The sequence below is a fragment of the Equus caballus genome, chromosome 7 (genome assembly GCF_041296265.1).
Source record: "Equus caballus isolate H_3958 breed thoroughbred chromosome 7, TB-T2T, whole genome shotgun sequence".
Classification (NCBI taxonomy): Eukaryota; Metazoa; Chordata; class Mammalia; order Perissodactyla; family Equidae; genus Equus; species Equus caballus.
Genome location: NC_091690.1, coordinates 37,882,740 through 37,902,131, shown reverse-complemented (window position 1 = coordinate 37,902,131; position 19,392 = coordinate 37,882,740). Strand labels below are relative to the sequence as shown.

General features: G+C 51.5%; 1 protein-coding gene and 1 long non-coding RNA gene across 7 annotated transcripts in view; one reads left to right on the top strand and one right to left on the bottom strand.

Moving 5' to 3' along the window:
• The window catches only part of FLI1 (Fli-1 proto-oncogene, ETS transcription factor), a 120,608-nt gene extending 102,309 nt beyond the window's left edge, over window positions 1–18,299 (bottom strand). Inside the window, exons 1-2 of one of the 6 annotated variants that reach the window (XM_070272944.1) lie at window positions 18,017–18,299; window positions 16,739–16,819 (exon numbers count right to left, since the gene is read on the bottom strand). In XM_070272944.1, coding sequence (XP_070129045.1) covers window positions 16,739–16,777 — 39 coding nt within the window. In that variant the 5' untranslated portion in view covers window positions 16,778–16,819; window positions 18,017–18,299. Of the gene's footprint in view, window positions 1–8,589; window positions 9,091–9,115; window positions 9,833–10,619; window positions 11,078–11,898; window positions 12,001–16,738; window positions 16,820–18,016 lie in introns of those variants that run through there. The other 5 variants (XM_070272946.1, XM_070272945.1, XM_001505100.7 and 2 more) reach the window with 5 other exon arrangements.
• Window positions 10,626–12,104, top strand: LOC102149585 (uncharacterized). The gene is made up of 2 exons (XR_002809161.2): window positions 10,626–10,763; window positions 11,324–12,104. It is a non-coding gene; the product is annotated as an uncharacterized lncRNA (long non-coding RNA).
• Window positions 18,300–19,392: the final 1,093 nt, after the last annotated feature.

Here is a 19,392-nt window from a genome sequence, read left to right as displayed (position 1 = left end):
GAGTGTGAAAAGTAAGAGTCTACTTCTCCCTGCCCAGAGGCAAGCACTGTTCATATTTTCTTGTATATCCCTCCGGAAACTGGCCATGCATAAATAACCACACGTATGTGTATGTTTTCAGTTTTTTACAGAAATGTAACCACGCATTTTGGAACTTGCTTTTTTCCATGTAATAACATACCTTGGAGATGAGAACTTTCTAAATCAGGGTAAAAAGACAACTGATTTTATTCCATTTAACAGTTGCATTGTCTTTTCTTACGTGAATCTTCCACAATTTATTTATCTAGTCCCCTAGTGATGGATGCTTACACTATTTCCAATTTTTGACATTACAAACAACGCAACAAGAAACATCTTGTACATATATCTTTGGTATCTCAGTGAAGATGTCTGTAGGATAGCTTTTTAGAATTGGAATTATTATGAAATTTGTATAAATATTTAACATCTCAATAGATGTTTCCAAATTACCCTTCAGAATGATTGTATCAAGTTATACTCCCACCAATATAGTAAGAGAGTGACACGCGCCCTTACTCTTTCTAACATGAGGTATTATTATGAAGCTGTTTTAATCCTCGCCATCCTCATAGGTGATATGTTGGAATTTCATTATTTTCATTTGAATATCTTTATGTGTGTGCTTGAGGTTCTTTTCATATATCTATTGGCCATTTACATTTCTTTTTCTAGAATTATCTATTCATAGCATTTTAATCTATTTTCCTGCTAAGTTGTCTATCTTCTTCTTATTGATTGATAAGTAGTCTTTGTTTATTAGGACATTTGCCCTTTGTTTCATGTATGAGAAATACTCTTTCTCAGTTTCTTATCTATGTTTTCACTTTGTTGATGCTTTTTCTCCATGTTAATATATAAATAAATAGAAGAAGTAAAGCTGAGAAAGGGAGAGTAAGAAGGAGTCTTCTTGGCTGAAGCCCTGTTTTCCAAAAGTGTCCATACAATGGACTAGTAACACCATGAGTGAAGGGGCCATGGAAACTATAAGCTGGTTGTTACCCTTGGGAAAATGTGCCTAACTTTCCTTAGATTGAAAAGCCACAAATAAAGATTTCCCCAGTGAGTACTGCTTCTTTTGGAATCACCAATAGTCAGAGCTTAAAATCAATCAGAAGACAGAGAAACCTCTACTCTCTAGAGGTCTGGAAGAAATAGGATAGGCATCTTGTTCTTGTTCATCTCTGAGGAGTTCTGCTGAGCACTGTGCCCGGCAGTATCATTCAACTTTGGGCTGAATGAATAGATGAATGCGTATGAATTGAGATAAATGAGTACGGACAAAATGACTCTGCAGGCATGGGAATTTCAATCTAAATGGATGAATTTATATGCAGCAGCACTAATTTAAAGACAACTCGGTAAGAGGAATAATTTTATAATACTAACTTGTTTGTTTTCACATTTCTGCTACATGAACAACAGTGCAAAATCATTCACTCTCAGACCCCTTCACACATAAAGTCAATAAATACTCATAGATTCAGACCTCACAACTATGCTACTGGAATGTTAGATTCCAGTAGACATGTGAATCCCACCCATGTCTAGAAATTCACTTACAGATGCTCCCACGGCCCCTGTAATTCTGACCCCTTGCCTGTGTGCACTGAGATGAGATGGGACATAAGGTCTCTCTTTACCTTGGACACAGCACTGTCTGAGTAGTGGGCCTTGCTGTTGGGAAAGCATTTCAGTTTTCAAGCCCACATTCTCTTGGAGTGGCTTGAAAAATTACATACTCTGAGATTTGGACCATGAACTAAATGGCAGGCACATTGTTCCCCCAAGATGGGAACTATCTTCAATATTTCAGGATTTTGGTTCAATTTTGTAGATACAAGCAATTTTGAAGCTGCTGTAAAGTTGATCTGAATTATCTGAAAATGCATCTGGACACTTAATGTCTGATCCTACTTGGAATGATGGTGATAACTGGTAGGTTTTGGTTTATTTGGGTGAAATGTTGGCATTTCTAAGTGAGGTGATGGGCACAGCCAACCTATGAAAGTATGTCAGACCTGTCTGAATTTCCATAGAAATTTGATTTGAATCTCAGGGAAACAACCTTTCCTTTTGTCTCTTCTCAGTTACTCTCTGCTGACTCATTCTCAAAAGGAACTAAAGTTGTAGCCCAGGATAGCTGGCCCAATTGAAAAAACAGCTTGTGGTGAAATCTCCAGAACACTGCGAAAGAAGACACATTTAAAGGAGTGAAAGGATAATCATATTTTTATGAGATCTGGTGAAATAGAGTTTCTTCTCCCTCCCCTGACTCCATGTTTAGTAAACAGGTATCTTTAAAGACAGCCGAAAGCACGGGCAGTTGCCTGAACCTATCCCTGGATGTCTAATCCTCACTGCTACTCACTTCTTTTGGCCTCTGATAAGTGATGGAGCCACTCCCATCTCCACTTCCTAAAGAGCAGGATGAGAATAGGAAGGATCACTTCCTAGGAGATTTGCACAGCTATGTAGGTCATCCCTCTATTAAAAATGTTGTGGTTCTTCTTTCCATATATTTTATAAAACCCAAATTCTTTGTTATGATATTTAAGGTCCTCCAGAATCTAATTCCAACCAATCTCTCCACTCCTACCTTCTCCTTCATATGCATTCCCCCACTAAAGTATTCTACTTTCCTAGAAAGCCCTTACACCTTATCTTCCTGTGTGAGTCCTACCCGTCCCTCAAAGCCAAGGTCCAGCCCACCTACGCCGAGAGGCAGGGAGGCTGGTGTGTGTAGAAAAAGCAAGCATTCTGGAGTCAGAAACACTGGGCTTGAAACTCAATTCTGTCATCTATTAGATGCCATCTTAGGCAAGTTACCTAACCTCTCTGAACTTTGACTTCTCCGATTTAAAGCGGAGATGTGATGGTGTTGCCTTGCATAGGGCTGTGGGGAGGATTAAACGCAAGAGTGTATGTGAAAGTGCTTTGTAACCAGAAGGGACTACATAAATGTTATTATTAGGTCTTCTCTGTCTCTCCAGTTGAAACTGCTCCTTCCTCCCTCAAGGCTAGCATGACACTCACTGCGCACACATACACACACATATACACACACACACACACGCACACACACGCACGCACGCTCGCGCGTGGCTTATCCTCCTGCTCAGTCTCCAGGGCAGCAGCCTTTTTGCCACTGGCATTGTATCTTAACAGCACTTAGTCACCCAGTTCAGTCCCTGCATAACAGTCATGCAAAAGACCTTAGATTTGCATGGTTACTGACTTGCATTCATAAGGCTGGCATCAGTTTATGATGCCAATGGGGCTAAGGGTACAGATTCCCAGAAGGCCAGCTTTTCACAGAAAAGGGTTATTCTATGGATTGTCTAATTCTGTCAAACTTCCAAGGTACTGGCCCTGGGAACGACAATGCAGGGATAGACAAACCCTATTCATTGCCTCTGAGGAAACATCTCTGTACACAGGCTGCTGATGTTGGGTCTGCCAGGTGAGTAGAAGAATTAGAGTGACATCACTTAGTAATACCATGCCACTGGTAAATTAATACATGAATGGGATGAACACTATAGATATAAATCATTGAAGCAACAGAAAATGAAACAGGGTGTAGTCTTCTGCAGAGGAAAAGACACCTGCACAGCTCTGAGATTACTAAAAAAGCTATTACTACTGGCTGAAGATTTTGTGCAATTGTGTGTGTGTGTGTGTGTGTGTGTGTGTGTGTGTGTGTACATAGTGACCAATGTCCTTTAGTCTTCTCAATTTGTCACAAAACAACAAGCAAAAGATAGACTTAGAAAGACTGTTTTAAGTACAGGCCAAAAAAAGAAGTCATGTTTTTCAAAACAAAACAAAAACATTATTCTATACCTACATAATGCAGCTGGTTGTCTAAAATGAATGAAAATAGGAGATTTCCCATTCTAATCCTAGATGGTTGGTTCTTAATCTGCAAATCTGTTTATCAAGCTTCAGACAGAATGAGACTTCTCCTAGAGAAGACTAAGACTTTGCTGATAGCCTGAGTGTTGACTTACAACTTGGGGATGTTTTCTGAAGTTTGAAGTAGGATAAAGGCCTCAGTCCATTAGAAATACTGCTTGGTGCTTTGTCATCATAAAAATTTTCCCAACTTTTTTTGTCGCTAGGGCAACTCAGTACTAGCGTTAGACTAATGTTCCATTTCTAGAAAATAGCCTTGGTTTAAATCAATCACTTTCTAAAACCAAAGCCAACTTAACTGGTTGACCCCAAACAGAAGGAGATATTGAAATCCTAAATCTTATTCAAGACCTACTTTCCACAGAGTCTGGAAGGTTGGTCCATAAGATATGTTCTAATGTATTGAATATATTTTATTTAAATAGTCAAATATTCAATTATTAAAAAAATTGAAATAAGAATTCACCCACCTGTCCTGGTCTGTAGAGGGGCCTATTGGCTATTTAAGTAAAATATTGTATTTTTTGTTGCCTCCTGGTAATGAAGACCTTACTTGTCTACAGGAAAAGAAGGATTTATTTTGGAAAACAGTTATGTAAAAATCCTATTCAAAAATTTGGAATTTTTTTACAGTACGGAAACAATTTAAGATGGTAGTAATACATTTTTCATTAAATAACAGAAGTGTCTTTAGTCCGAAGTACCAGATTCTTCATGATTTTTTGTTTAAAGCCTTCTCGGTCTGTTTCTGTTTCTTTCTCTCTCTCTCTTTCACACACACACATGCACACACATACACGCTGCCTCCAGGATTCTATAATTCATAATAACGTAATGAGAGCAACTAAAATCTTCATGGTATAGTGGAAAGAACACTAGCTTGAGGGCTAGAAGCCTTGAATCTTCACTCTAGCTCTGTCCGTAGCTGGTGTGTGATCTTGGATAATTCACTAAGCAAATCTGGGCCTCAGTGTCCTCAATCATAAAATGAGAATATCAGCTAAATAATCTCTAAAGCACTAAAGTTGCAAACCTGCAAACTTAAATTTGAACAGCAGCAGAAGTGGAAGGCAGCTTTTTTGCAGAAATTATTCACAAACAAACCAGGATTCACCATTTGGTTATTACCTGAGGGGAGCAATTCTATATGGTCAGGGGGACAGATAAACTGATGAGTCTGTCTTGTATGGAGTTCTCACGAACCGAGGTGATATGAAGGTTAAAGGTCGGGGGAGGGGCTGCACTGTTCAAAGTGAAGGCAGCATCCCTTTTTGAGGACAGAAGTCAAGTCTTTGTCCCAAGTATTCCTCACTCTCCTGCTGAGTCCTGGGATACCATCCTAGAGTTTCTGGATGGGACAAGCATGCCCACTCAGTGATAGCCTGTGCTCCTGGCCTATCTGACACACGGCCTGGGCTCTCTGCTGATTTCCAGAGCCCGGATGTAGCTCAACCGCTCTTTCCCGTTTTGCTCTCCCATCATTTGCTGCTTGGACGGTGCTGCCCTTTTCTGAGGTAAAGGATGAAAACTGATGGTAGTTTTGCTCAGTTGTGACTCTGTTCAAGGTACCCTCCCTGACCATCCTGGCTGATGCAGCTCCACCACTTTCCGTCCCCTAACCTGCTTTACTGTTCTTTGGAAGACGTATCACACCCCGGACATAGAGTCATGTATTTACGTGTCCATCACCTCCACTGGAGTGTAAATTCCAGCAGAATTTTGATCTCTGTTTTATCCTTAAAACATAAAGCAAAGCCTTGGAACATAATAGACACATAATTAATATTTGTTGTATTGATGAAATATGTATTATGGCAAATCCAGACCATGATTTGATTTTTTGACCAACTGATCCCCATAAGCCCTATTCCCAAGGAGAAATTCAATCAATGCGCGTTCAACTAAAGTACCAGACTTTATTTGATCCTTACTGTGACTTAGGGCAAGAAGGTACTTTGGCCTCATTTTATAGATAAGGAAACAGAGACTCAAGGAGCTAAGTGCCTGGCTGCAGAGTATGCAACAACTAAGTAGAAAGCTGAGAATGAACCCAGGTTTTCTGACTCCCAGTCCGCTGTTTATTTCCCTGTTTCCCTATTTCATTCACCATGTCTGCACCCTCTCTGACTGTTTCCCCATCGTTAATGGCACCATGTGTACTGAATCAAGCTCCCATAGATGAAATAATTAGATGCAATTGAAACCCGCCTACAACTAAGACGCAGTTTTTGAAACCAGGTCGTTTCTTAGAGCAACAACCAGTACCACGTGCTTTTCAACACTGATAATATCACTTTTCAATGCTGATAATATCACTGTGGGGTGCAGGGGCAGGGTGGGGCGTAAATATCGCAAGTTAACTTGTCTGTAGCAAAAGAAGAGTGGAATGGCTCCCAGAAACTTTGGTCCTCCCAACGTGATGCTCAGAGGAGACATTCTTGGACAGGAGAAGCGAATGTGATACGGAAGTACTTATCATAACAGGGGCAACGAGATTGAGATTTTGTAGTCACAGAGTTGTGCAAGTTATGCATAAAATAAAGGGCTTCTGCAAAGAAATCCAGACTTGCCTGACATCCTGGACAAAATACCTCCTCAGTGCTGAGACCCATAGGTATTTGGAAATATGGACACGCCTTATATTTGAGGAAGAAATACACAGGTGCACAAAAATCACATCCCAGAATTACTCAAAGATGATTTGTCAAGGCCATTCAAACTGGGAACACACATTCTGGATTTGTGTCTAGAAATTAGATATGGTATACAGTGTCTTCAGATCTCTATCAGTATAGACAGGACTTTGTGGACCTGTAGGTACATGTTCGTGTAAGAGCATATGAGCATGATATTTTAGGAACAAAGAGGATTGGAAAGATACATTGTAGAGGTAATTTAGTCCCCCTGTTTCATTTGCACAACGATTTTGAAGCTTAAACAGGCTTAATGGACTATGCATTCCCACATGGAGACCAGGAGTCAGCTGGCCTCTCCTTGTCCACTGGCCTCTCCAAGCACAGAGGGAGTGGGGTCTGGGAACCCCGAGATCCAAAGGAAACTATAGCTTTCACACAATTTAAATATCAAAGTATACACTAAAGACACACTCCTTCAGAGCTTTGGAGACTGAAGATAGCTTGAAAACCACTGCTCTGAGGCTGAGTCTGCACAGCCAGCTAAGCTGGATGAGAGACAAGGGTGCTCCTGGGGAGAGTCTGGAGGGCCTCACAGGCTCCTGCCACCCAGAGGAGAAAGAAGACCTTTACTCCCATCCTCGGCATGAGGCGCCAGGGGCCTGGTCTAAGCCTGTTCTCACTGCCTGCCATGCCAATCCCTATGTTGTGTATCTAAAGAAGTTAGCACATCCTGGGTACACAGACCACAGCTTCCTCCCTTTGCTGAGGGCCTGTGCTTAGAGGTCTGAGCATCGTGGAGATATTGCTTCACTTCTCCTTAGGGTGTCCACATCAAGACCCTGGAGCCATCTTACCACCCTTCCTGATCAGAGGGGGGCCTTCTAGGTAGGTGGTATGTCCTTACGAGGGGGAGTTTTCTAGAGTGCAGCATCTTATTACTAAGGCAAGAAGACAGAGACATTTGCATGCACGCATCAACACGAAGAGAAACAGGCATAAAATGACCAGTGACCACCCACCCTCACTACAGGAGTCCTCTCTCACCCACTCCTCACCCACACACTCTAAAGTGGAGGAACCCAGACTCACACAGGCTCCGCTCAACCCATTACAATCACTTATCTCATCTCCAGATTTTCAAGTTCCTTTTGCTGGTGCCTTTTACCTAAGTCAGCATATTTCAAACTTTCAGAGAGAGAGAGAAAAAAAACCTTAGAAAATAAAAACCACTACCCCACCCAAATGATAAAAATCTCTTGATTCTCCAAGCCCAACATCTTAGCCCTCTCTTACTCAGCCCAGGGTAAGGCGTCGGTTTCTTTGGGTTCTGGGGAATGGCTGGCTCTGCCGGTCCCCACATCACCAGCCTAATAGTTTTTCCAGACCCACGGTTGCTTGGTGGTGTGCGACAGCCTCGGAGCCCGCTTCTGGCCCCATTCATTCCTCTCAGTCCTCTAAGGCCAGTCACATTAGGGGGTGTCCCTCTTCTCTGCTCCTGGCCCCACTTCCCCCTTCCAGAGGAGTAGGCAGTCAACCCTCCTGAAGTCTGACATGAAACCCAGACCCTCACCCGTCTCTCTGCGCTGCAATTTGCAAACCAGACCCAGGCGTGAGGTGGGGTGAGAGCCCATCAGGGGTTGGGGAGTAGGATTTGGCAGGGCAGTCCCGGGGTCTCCGACTCAGAGCCAGCCACCTTAGAAGCGGCTCGGCTCGGAAGGGCGCGGGACCCTCTTTGAGAAGACCCCGGGAGCCCTTGCCCTGGAGCCAGAGCCCGCCCGGGCGCGCAGTGCGGGAGCCGGGCGCAGAGGAGCGGCGCGGACCGAGGCTGTGGAAGGATATTTCTGCCGGAGAAGCGGCGAGGCCGGCCCGTTAGTCCCGGGGAGCCGGCAGCTCCCGAGCGCCGAAGACCGGGCAACAGAAGTACCAAGAGGAAGGGAAACCAGCCCGCGCTGACATGTAAACAGGGGCTTCCATCTGGAGGAGCAGGCTCACACAGACCCCCAGACATACTCACTTGCACCCCGATCCGCCTGCAACCAATCCACTCGCCCGCCCGGGGGCCCACCAGGCGGGGACCCGAGCTGGCGGCGGCTGTAGCTCTCGCCCCCGCCGCCTTCGGCCTCGGGTGGGAGGAAGCCGGCCGCCAGGCGAATGCCCAGCGCCGGGGCCAGGGCGCCCTGCTTGCCGGGTGGAGGGGTGGACCCGGAGGTCTCCGGCCTCTGGCTTCGATCCACGCCGGGGGTCCCCAGGCTTCACGCCGCCCCCGCCCGCAGCCCCGCCGGCAGCGCGGTGGGAGGGGGCCGGGCTCAGCTTTGGGGCAAGAGGGGCGAGGGAGATCGCCTTCGGCGGGGAGCCGGGCGGATCGCCCCCGCGAGTGAGACTCGCCACCGAACGCGGGAGGAGACGGCGCGAAGCCGGGGCGCGGAAGGAAGGGAGAGTGGCCACGTCTTCCGGGACCCCGGCGCCCCGCGCCCAGTCAGCCTGCCTCCTCGCCTCCCTGGCCGGCCCCGCCGCTGCGCGCCCACTGCCCCGTCGCTTACCTTAATAGTCCCGTCCATTTGTCCAAGTCTGCAGCCGAGCCCCCCAATATTCCACACATTGACCCGGTTACAGCCTGACCTCGCAGCCCCTTCGGATTAGCCCGGCGCGGCCTCGCTGGCGCCCTGGGCCCTCCCTGCGTGCCCCCCGCGAGCGCCCTGCCCTCGCTCCCCTGTGCACGTTTGTTGTTGTAGCGGAGCGAAAAAGAGACAGTTAACCGGATGAAACTTTTTTTCAGCTAATTTTGGGAAGTGACTTCACTTTGCGAATCGGGGAGGAAGTCCTATCTCTCTCTCTTTCTCTCTCTCTCTCTTTCTCTCTCTCTCTCTCTGTCTCGCGCTCTCCTCTCTTCTCTCCCCTCTGCTCTCTCTGGTCTTCCCTCCCCCAACACCCCCTCTTCCTCCCCTCGGCTGGTCCTGCTTTTCGCATCACTCACAGTATATAAATATACGTGGAGATGCCCAGATACATTCATGTAGTGCGCACACAGGATGCTTGCTGCTGGGAGATAAGAGCGAGCTGGGAACAATGCCGGGGTCTACGCCCGGCGCCCGCGCCCTGATTCCCGCAGTCTGCACCCCCGGCACCCCCAACACCTTCCCCCCGAAACTCCAAAACCCAACGTCTTTGGCCTCCTTCCTTTTCCCGGGACTGTTGGCTGAAGGTGGCCCTCCTGACTCATTCACTTTCCGTTTCTTCCCACAGATAGGTTCATTAATGCTTTTTCCAGCCGGAGTCAAACTTTTTTGGGGGTTGGAGGGCGGGAGAGATTGCTCGCGCTGGGGATAACCTGGAGCCCGCTGTCCGGGAAGATCCCGACGCAGACCGAAGCAAACCAACCATTAAAGAATGCATCCAATGGGAACTTTTCCACTCAGGCCCACGGCTGCCGAGAGGCGGCCGACTCCCGGAGCGGCTCACTTATCCACGCGGACTCGGGGCGGTTTCGGACGGACTCCGGCCGTCGGGGGCGCAGACTCGGTTCCCAGCGCATTGTTAGCAGAAGGGTGCCCTCGGGGCGGCGCGCCTGGGCCCCTGCTCCTGGAGAGCTCCCGGCGCCCACCGAGGGTGGGGACTGGCGGTACCCTCGGCCGCCTATCCCCACCTTCTAGGTCAAACCCCTCGCGCCTACCCGGACCCCACGGCCCAAACCCCGGCACTCAGGCCAGAGCCGCCTATGCAATGCCACCCCTGGCTCCAAGAAGCCTACACTCCAAGCCTGTCAGCAGGTCTCAGGAGCGCAGCATGCAACATCGCGGCACAGACTCGGACTTCTCACCGGGCGAGACCCGGGACCCCTGCTCCGGACCATCACCCCCACCCAGCCGTGAGGCCGTCCTCCCCTCGGCCCGCCTAGCCGGCCCCGCCGCCCGGAGCCGTCCCCGGTGCCCCTGCAGTGCTGCCGCACGCTCCAGTTGAGGCAGCTACAGGAGTCCCGGCGCAGCGAGGCGATTCCTCGGGCGCGCTCAGCCTAACTCCCTTCTCCCCGACTCCCAAACAGGTTACCTTGTCCACGCTCTCCAGACCACGCTTTGGACTTTCTCACTTTTATTTAAGAGTCGACCCGGGGAAGGAGGAAAAAAATCCACAGGAGATCCGAGTCAATTGGAAAGAAAAAATTTCAAAAGGGTGTCCACGGCGGCGAAAAAGGTGACATTAATTCTTTATTTCTTCAGGAGCAATTGAGCCCAAGAGCTCGCTCGCTTGGCTCCCTCCCTCCCTCCCCCCACCCGCCTCTCGAAATTAGTCTCATCAATTCAGCTCCAATTTTGGGTTTGAATACAGACACGGGTCTGAACGTGACCAGACCTGGAGTGGCGGGTGCAGCCTGCCAGCAATTGAGACTTGGTGTGTGTACGGAGGAGTGGAGTGGGGGTGGGAGAGGGAGGGGGTGGGGTGGGGTGGGGGCCGGGCCGACCCCCCCCCCCATCTCCTGTCTGCTTCTCAATCCAGGGGTCTGCTCCGGGGCTCCCCTGGGACCGCCACATCTGGTTACCGCTAGCGGGGTCAGTCCCCCCCTTTGCCTGGGGCCACCAGTTCTGGAGTTCAATTAAAAGAAATCAGGCTTAACCCCTTCCTCCCCTCGGCCCGGCAGCCCGCCTTCTCACTCTTCCCTCAGCGTTTCCACATGCTTTCCAGAGAGGAAAGAGGTTAAAGGGAAAGGAAGAATGAATTACATCCTTTCAAACCCCAAATTGTTTCCTTTTCAGCCCAGACTCTGCCGACCTTCAAACGACAACAGGGCTTTCAGGAGGGTGCGGGGAGACAGCTTCGCACCCGGACCTGGCCAGAAACCCGGAACCCGCAGCCGCTCTGCCCCTCTTTCAGGCAGAGGGGACTCCGACTTCATCACCGGGAGGCCCCCCGGGTTGCTGGGCAAATCCTGAGCGCGGTGATGGCCACCCCACGCCAGCTGCAGCTCCCCTGTCTGCACACACTCCTCCCAGGGCTTCAGGAGGCACATCTGCGCTGAAACCGTTGGCTGAGTTTCTCTTCCTAACTCCTGTTGCGCCTGGCAAATGCCATTGTCTTCACTGCGCAGATCAGTACAGTCACCCCAACATCCCTAGCACCCCCAACTCCTTTTAGCAGGAGATGCCTCTCCCATTGGGAGTGCTCAATATGAACTAAAATGAGGACCTGTCCTCCTCTTTTAGCTGAGGAACTCAATAGCACTTTCTGTTTCTGCCTGTAAAACCAAAGCTATGCCAATTTCGTAATTTTGAAGATGGTGATGGTGGGGAGGGGCTGGCATAGGCATAACTGTCACCCCCTTGTGACTCACCAGCTGGCAGTGGTGCCATGCCTTTTGCTATTCACCAGCCCCGCCATGAGAAGCTTCTGTCCATTCACAAGGTCCTCTGCCCAGAAAGAAGAACCCCGAAACTCTGAATAGCTCTCTGAGGGAGTATAAGATTGCCTCCATCCGGTGTAGACATGCTGGGGGGCAAGTTTGCCCACTTACGTAACACTGGGTTTAATGCTCAACTCTATGGCTGCTGCTGCTTTTTTTAAATCCCGAAGTGGGAAAAAGCCCTAACCAAACACAACAGTAAACAAGTTTGCCCTGTTTAATGTGGTTACCACCAGACATCTGGAAAGATGGTTTGATCCTGGCAGCTCACATTGTTTTCACGAGCAGCCAAAGAGAATATTTTGAATGTTTGCATTGAGACAAATTGATAGAGAGCTTGTGGTGAGGCCGCTACAAATGAAAACTTTCTTGGAGTTGGTGTGTGTGTGTGCGGGGAGGGTTTCTCCTTCTCTCTCCTCACATTTCTCCCCTTCCTCCCTTTCTCTCTCTCCTCTCCCCTCCTCCCTTCTCCTCTGGCCTAGCTAGGGACTGGTGCCCTGGGCCCACACACTTGCACACACCCTCTTTCCTGGCTCATCAGAGACTGTGCTGCCTCTCCCTTTCCCAGACTGGGCAGGGCTGGTGACCAGGAGCTGGTGCTGGGTACCATCCCTGCCACCAGCCCCACCTGGCTTTCAAGTCAGGGGAAGCTCACAGCTAAGGAAGCTTGCCAACATTTAAAACAAAAGCTACCCACTGGGAAGTCGGGGGGGGGGGGGGGGGGGGGGGGAGGGCAACAAAACAGCCCACCTCACATTTCTAAGTGTAGGGTCACTTATGGGAAGCATGCACAAAGGGGCGAATATTCAGCAAACATTTGGATTCGGAGCACTTTCATTGGAACTTTGATGGGATGGCTTGCCTTGCACCATCCGCACTTGACAATATTTTCAAAGATGCGGAAGTCCTGCTTCCCCCGGGAGTCGAGCGGCGGGGTGAAACGTGTCTTGGCTCGCTCAATGTCAGCCCTTTTGACCCGGTCAAGACTTTCCAGACACGGCTTCCCGGGCTTCTTCGGTCCCAGCCTGGGTTGGGGGTGGGAAAACGCGACAACTGTTGCCCGATCCCTGGGGTGCCTCAGGACCTCGAGACGGTCCTATTGCTTGAAACCCTGAAAGATGCCAGGCCTGGTAGAGCGTCTCGGGTGGATCCTTCCCCCTCGGTCCTCCCTCGTCCCCCGCCCCTCCGGTCCAGCGCGGGCTCGGCGGGTATTCGAGCTGGCAACTGGCGGGTGGGGGGATGGGGGGGGAGTGAAGGCGGGGGAGAGGCGGGGGCACGGGGGAGGGATGGGCCAGCCAGCGCCAAAACTCCAGACTGCACAACTGCAGCTTCAAGTGTCTGGCCCCTCGCTCGAGGCCATAATTAATTTGAGATTTATTTTTATTGGAGAACTCGAGTCTCGTCTGACCTTAGCCAAACAAGGCAGCTCGAGCCGCCCCTGGATGCGCTTGAATGCCGGGGAATATTTCTGCAGGAAGGCTCTGCAGGCGCGCCTGCTTTGAATTTGTTTCTCAGACTTCATCTACTCACAGATTGAAGGAAGATTTAGAGCCTCTGCTCGCCCTGCCCGCTCCCCACGCTCGTTCTTGCCTTAGCGCCAAGCGGGTTCAAAACGCAACGTGGGAGGCCGCTGTGGCGGGAGGGCCGGGGCCCGGCAGGCTCGGGAGGGGGGCGTCTCCACCCTTCCAGCCCCGGGCGCTCCCGGGCTGGTCCCTAGACCACGCGGCGTCGATGAGGAAACCCCAAGGGAGTCCGAGGCTGACCAGAGAGCGCAGGCTGACAAGAGGTGGAGACCAGCCAGGTGCCAGGACCCTCACCCAGTGGTGGCGCCTAGATGGGGGCCCTGGGGGAAGGGAGAATTCCAGGCTCTCCGGTCTCCCTCCGGCCTGCCTCCCAGGCATCCGAAACAGCATTCATTCTAAGTACAGACGTATGTCCTTGAAACGCCGCTTAAGGACCTGCCAGCCAGATGCTGGCCCTGGGTCGTATTGCCGTGAGCATGCCTGGGCTACCAGCCTCCTTTCGTCGGGTGGGGGTGTCACCCTCAAATGCAGCATGGGCGGAATCCGCAGGCTGGTTGGTGGGGGAGCAGCGGATGCGGGAGACTCGCAAAGAGGGAAAGTGGAGGACCCTGCCAGCCTCGCGTGGGGCGGGCAGCGGCCTGAAGGGATGTGCTCTGCGCGCTGGGGCTGAAAGTGCTTTGCATGGTGCAGGCACCGCGCAAGTACGTGGTCGGGATTACTCCATTGGGTCTCCTGCGCCCTCCACCTTATATCTGCAAGTGGAGCGTGCTGGTTGACCGTTCCCACTGGGGGACCTGGCGGCTTGGGTTTGAATTCTTGCTCTACACCTAGCAGCTCTGTGGCCTTGAACAAGTCCGTTAACCTCTCTGTGCCTCAGTGTCCTCATCTGTACATTGGCGTTATAATACGACGCACCTCAAAGGACTGTCGTAAAGATGAAATGAACCTTTAGCACTTGCCTGGCAGTCAGTACAACTTTGCCCTTATGATTTGTATCTTGGCCCTGCCCCTTGCAAGCTGCGTTACATTATTCCCTCAATGCCTCACTTCCTCATCTGCAAAATGGACTACCTCCTACGGTTCTTATTAATATTAAAGTCAGTACAAATACAATGCTTAGAACAGGGCCTGGCAAAGGTAAGCATCTTTACGTTACCACCATTGCTCACCTACTGCGTGTCAGTGTCTTAAAGTTGCCGGTGATCCCCCTTTGCCTGTCCCTTGCTCCTTCCAGCCTCACATCCTTCCTGAGCGCTCCCCTCCGTCCCTCCCGCAGCTCTTTGCGGGTCTCAGAACCCAGATCGCTGCCGGGTGGAGGGGGCACCCCTGGCTCCTGAGGACCTGGCTCGGCCGGCTCCTGGGGCCCGGGCGCCTAGGCCCGCGGTGTTTGTCAACAACCTCGGAGCGGGTGCCTGACGCAGAGTGGCAGGGGCTTGGCAGGCGGGGACTGTTTGTGCCCCTCTGGCAAATGGTCGGCGTAGAGAGCCGGCGGAACAGACCCAAGATTGTCCCTGCCACGCAGACCTTTCGCCGTCATCAATGCACCCCTTTGTGCAACAATACAAACTTTGTGGCTGCTGAAAAATCCATTTTTTTCCCCTTGAAAAGAGCTCCTGCGGTGAGTGGCTCCTCTGGAGGCCCACAGCTCCCAGACTGCCGCCTCTCCCCCTCCCCCGCCAGGGCCGGGTCTGCTTTCTCTCTGACCCTTGACCTGGGTCAGGCTTCTGGGCTCCCACTTGCCTCTCTAGGGTTCGTCATCCCCGAGGTTTTGGGTCTCTAGGTGTGTGCAGACCCGGGGGTCCGTGTGGTGGGAGAGAGACTGCAGTTCCCCGCTCCGAGGCCGTCTGCAGCCCCTGGGACAGAGCTATTCGGCTCGGCTCGGAGAGAGTGGGGGTGGGAGGCGTTACAGCTTCCTCAGCCTCAACCGGACACAGCGAACCTGAGCGCGCTGCAGTCTGACTGTGTATGCTCTGCCTGGCCCTGGGAGCCATCTGTCCATCCATCCACTCACTGATTATCGTCACATTGATTCACTCATTTTTCATTCATTCATCGCTGATTAAACGCCCTTCCCGGCCGAGTCTCCAGGACCTGGCTTCCCCAAAGTGACTAAAGACTCCTTCAGACCTCAGGCGGGGGTAGGGAGGGCGGGAAGATGCTACCATGTGTCAACAAATTTCCCGTTAGAGAAATAGGAGAGAGTTGGACGCCTAATTGGCGCTCCCTGGATCACATTCGAGAGTCCCCATCCCATCGAGGCGCCCGCGTGCCGGCAGACGGCCCTCCTGGCCCTCGCCTTCGCGGACGCTGGCGGGAGCGGGGCTGGGGCGCGCGGGAGCGATGGGGGCCCACTCGGGGGAGGGGTTTCGGGAAGGAGAGGGCGGGGCCGGGACCTGCGGAAGGTACGGGTAGGTTTGCCGAACCGCGGGGGCCTCCCTCCCCCTGAAACGGGGAAGGTTCAGACAGTCCCCGGCGCTGGGCCGATGCCCGGCCGCAGAGAGGCAGCGCCTGGGCGGCGTGAGGACCTCGCTGACGTCCCTACTCCGGGCAGGGCCGCCAGGTCCGCACCCTCGGCCCCGCCCCACTGGCGGATTTTCATTAAACGTGTAACCCAGATGTCCTGGCCTTGGTTTGTTTACATTCTTGGGAACTGTTCTGGAAAAAAAAAACAAAACCCTTCGATATGATGTCAAACATGGCGATCTGCGCTTTCGAGGCGCGGGTGGGGCCAAGGAAGTTGGGCTTGAGGACGAAGGGGTGTAGAACCAGTAGGAGAAGCGCATCCCCTTCGCACACCCGCTCACACACGCCCACAGGCATACATGCACACACGCGCACATTCGCACTCTCACACGCCCGGACACACAGACCCTTAACTCAGCGAACTTGCTGTGCGCCAGCGGCCGGCGCACGGCCCACCAGGACCCGACGCAGGCTCACGGGTCCAGGGGCTGGCGTCTCGGCTGCCCGGCACAGCCTACACCAGGCTCACTCACGTCCATGCTCCCAAACAGAAGCGGCCAAGAGCGTTACTACTCCACCAAGGGTTCCCGCGGGTCTGCGCCACCCTCTTCTGCTCGGGAGCGCCCCTAGCCTCGGCCCAGTCGGCGGAGAGAGCGGCCTGCCACCCTCCCGCCCCGCTCGTTTCCCCGGGAAAGGGGAAGGCACCGTAGGCGGAGGGGTGGGGCCACGACGACGACATGGGAACTGGGGGTCATTACCTGTTTAAAGATGCTGTCATGTCTTACCTTGACGTAAGACGGTGTGTCAGGGACTGTCTGAAACATCTTGGTTTGGTGAGGAGGGGTCGGGAAGGCCCAAGAACCAACCTGGATAGGAGAAATCTCAGTCACCCTCGAGTGGAGCAAGGGTGAGACGGCGGGGAGCGGGTAGGGGTGATGGAGGGGGAATGCAAAGGGAGAGGAGGACTCGGGAGCTGGGAGGCTCCATAGCCTGGACCTGCTAGGGAGGGCCGGAGAGGTCAGGTACCAATCGCCCTCCCTGTGCCTCTGCCCCCAGGCTTCAGCCTAAGGGATGGTGAAGACCAAAAGCCAGCTCAGGCCGTTGGTTCTCTTCCCGCCTGCCTCAGGGCCTGGGTAGCTTCACGCCTGGGTAGTTTCACACCTGGGGACGCCATGGCCCATCCTGGCCAGAGGAGGAACGCCAACTAGGATAGACGTAGGTCTCCTCTTCCACACAGCCCCAGGCCACAGGCAACAGATATTTGCAGAGCTGCCAATGCTTGGGCCCTCTGGCCATAGACCTTCTGCCTGACTCCCCCACCAGCCCTAGGACTCAACCAGGGTCCAGCTGTCCGCTCTTCCCTGCTAGGGGACTGCGTGGGGAGGCAGGCTGGCTCAAGGTTCTGGAGGTCTATGGAGGCCCCTTTCCTAGAGCCCCCAGCTTCTGGAAGAAAGCAGGTTTGCGGGCAGAAACCAAGACAATGAATGAGGGACCTCGTTTTTAGTGGCAGGGGAGATGGTGTCTGAGGTCTGAATATTTGGGCTGGACACAGCAAAAACTCTAGGCTGCCAGGTGCCTCTGCGTGAGTCTCTCTGTCTTGCCAAGTCTGGCGTCTGTCTCTCTGTTTCCCCTTCCTTCCTTCTCTTAAAGCATCTTTAACGTGGCAGGGTACAGCTTCTCCAGCAGCCAATGTGTTTCTGATAAACCACTTTTCTCCCTACTAACAAATTCCAGCTTTTTGGCTCCTGAAGGCACAACAGACACACACTAGTTCAGGGACCAGGTATGTTTCTCTGGGCTCCTAGTTTCCCATTTACTGCCCCTTCTCCTGCTACCCTTGCTCCTGAGTCTCCCCCATTTGTTTTGAAAGTCTGAGTGAAATTTGCAAGAAAACAGAGAAGGAGGAAAAAAAGGAGAGGAAAGAACACAGTGGAGAGAATGAGAGAAAGAAAGAGCCCCAGAAAACCTCACATTCCCCAACTGCAGCTAGAGCAGACAGCCAGTGGAAGGAGGCATCGCTTGACCCTGCACCCCCCAGAGATCTCACACAAACGAACACTTACCTTAAGACACCCTTTCCTGCTAAGCCAGCAGGAGCGGAACTCAGGCAGCTCCAGGATGTTCAAGTTGTTGGTGCAGATTCTCTGGGCTGGGATCCCTGGCAGTGCGGAATTAAACCTGCTGGCTGCCTGGAGTCATTGTGCCTTCCTTTCCAGCGCATCCAGGCAGACAGCCTCAGCCCCTGCGCGTCCTGGGGGCTTTGGGAACACTCAAGTTTGTCTGTGCATCCTGCAGCTTTCTTCTCCGCTGCCTCACTCCAGCTCTCTCCGTCTCACTCCCTCTTCCTTTCTCTTTTCCCGTCTTTTAATTTGATTTCCGTTTTCTTATCAATATTTCAACTGCCATCTGATGAATTGTTCTAATGGACCGCCACCCATCTGCCCCCAGCTGCTTTTCCTGAAACCTCCCTGTGTTACTAGGAAATGTCAAGGGACACTCGAAACCACACACATAAATGTAAAGACCTACAGCTATGTAAAGCCAAGAGGAGACATGGAGACCCAGGCCTTCTGTAAACTGATTATTTAGTTTCAAATCATTGCTCTGCAAATAATCATTCTTTAGACTTAAACAATATGAGTGAAGTTCTCTTTGATTTTTCAAGCCCTTAAGTTTTTTCCTGCTTAAAGGTGACTCCTTCCTCCTGTTTGGTCCTCCCCAGGAAAAACCTCCTTCTGACCCATGTTTTCTAAGCAGCATCTAGAACAGCAAAGTGGATTGCAAATGTTAGAGAAACAACCCTATTATGGGATTTTAATTTAAAGACATACACACATTTTAAAACGCTCTTGCTAAAGGGTCGTTTCTGGGTCCTCAAATTTGTGTTTTGTTGAAATTTGGAATTTTGCTCATTTCTTCACTTCCACTTGTAGACCTGGCCTTAGATGGGGCTCAGATTTCTGAGTCCGTGCTTATATTAGCTCTTTCGGTTGCCCAATCCCAGGGCCATTCTCCATAAAACAGACCCAACCGTGCTGAGGAGTTGCGCCTGTGCTCCCTCCCTGGCGGGGCGGTTTTCACACCCTTGCACATGCCTCTCCTGGGTCTCCTGTAACAAGGAACTGCTCACCAGGCCCCTGCCCAGAACACACTGCAGGGACCAGAGCAGATGAACTTGGAGTGGGGGAGGGAGAAGCAGAGGTGACAGGTAAGAGTAGCGAGGGGAGTGCATCAATTTGTAGGAACAAAACTGACAGCTTTGTGCACCTCCGAGTTTGGACGTCAGTTTCTCAAGCTTTCCCTTCCTCTTTCTTTCTTGGGTACCCAGATCCCTGGCTGCTTTGGTTCTGGACACTGAGAACATTTGTTTAATATCTGCTCCCTCTTCTCTTCCATAACCCCTACCCTCCCCCCTCAAAAGGCTCTGGAAATTTGTGAC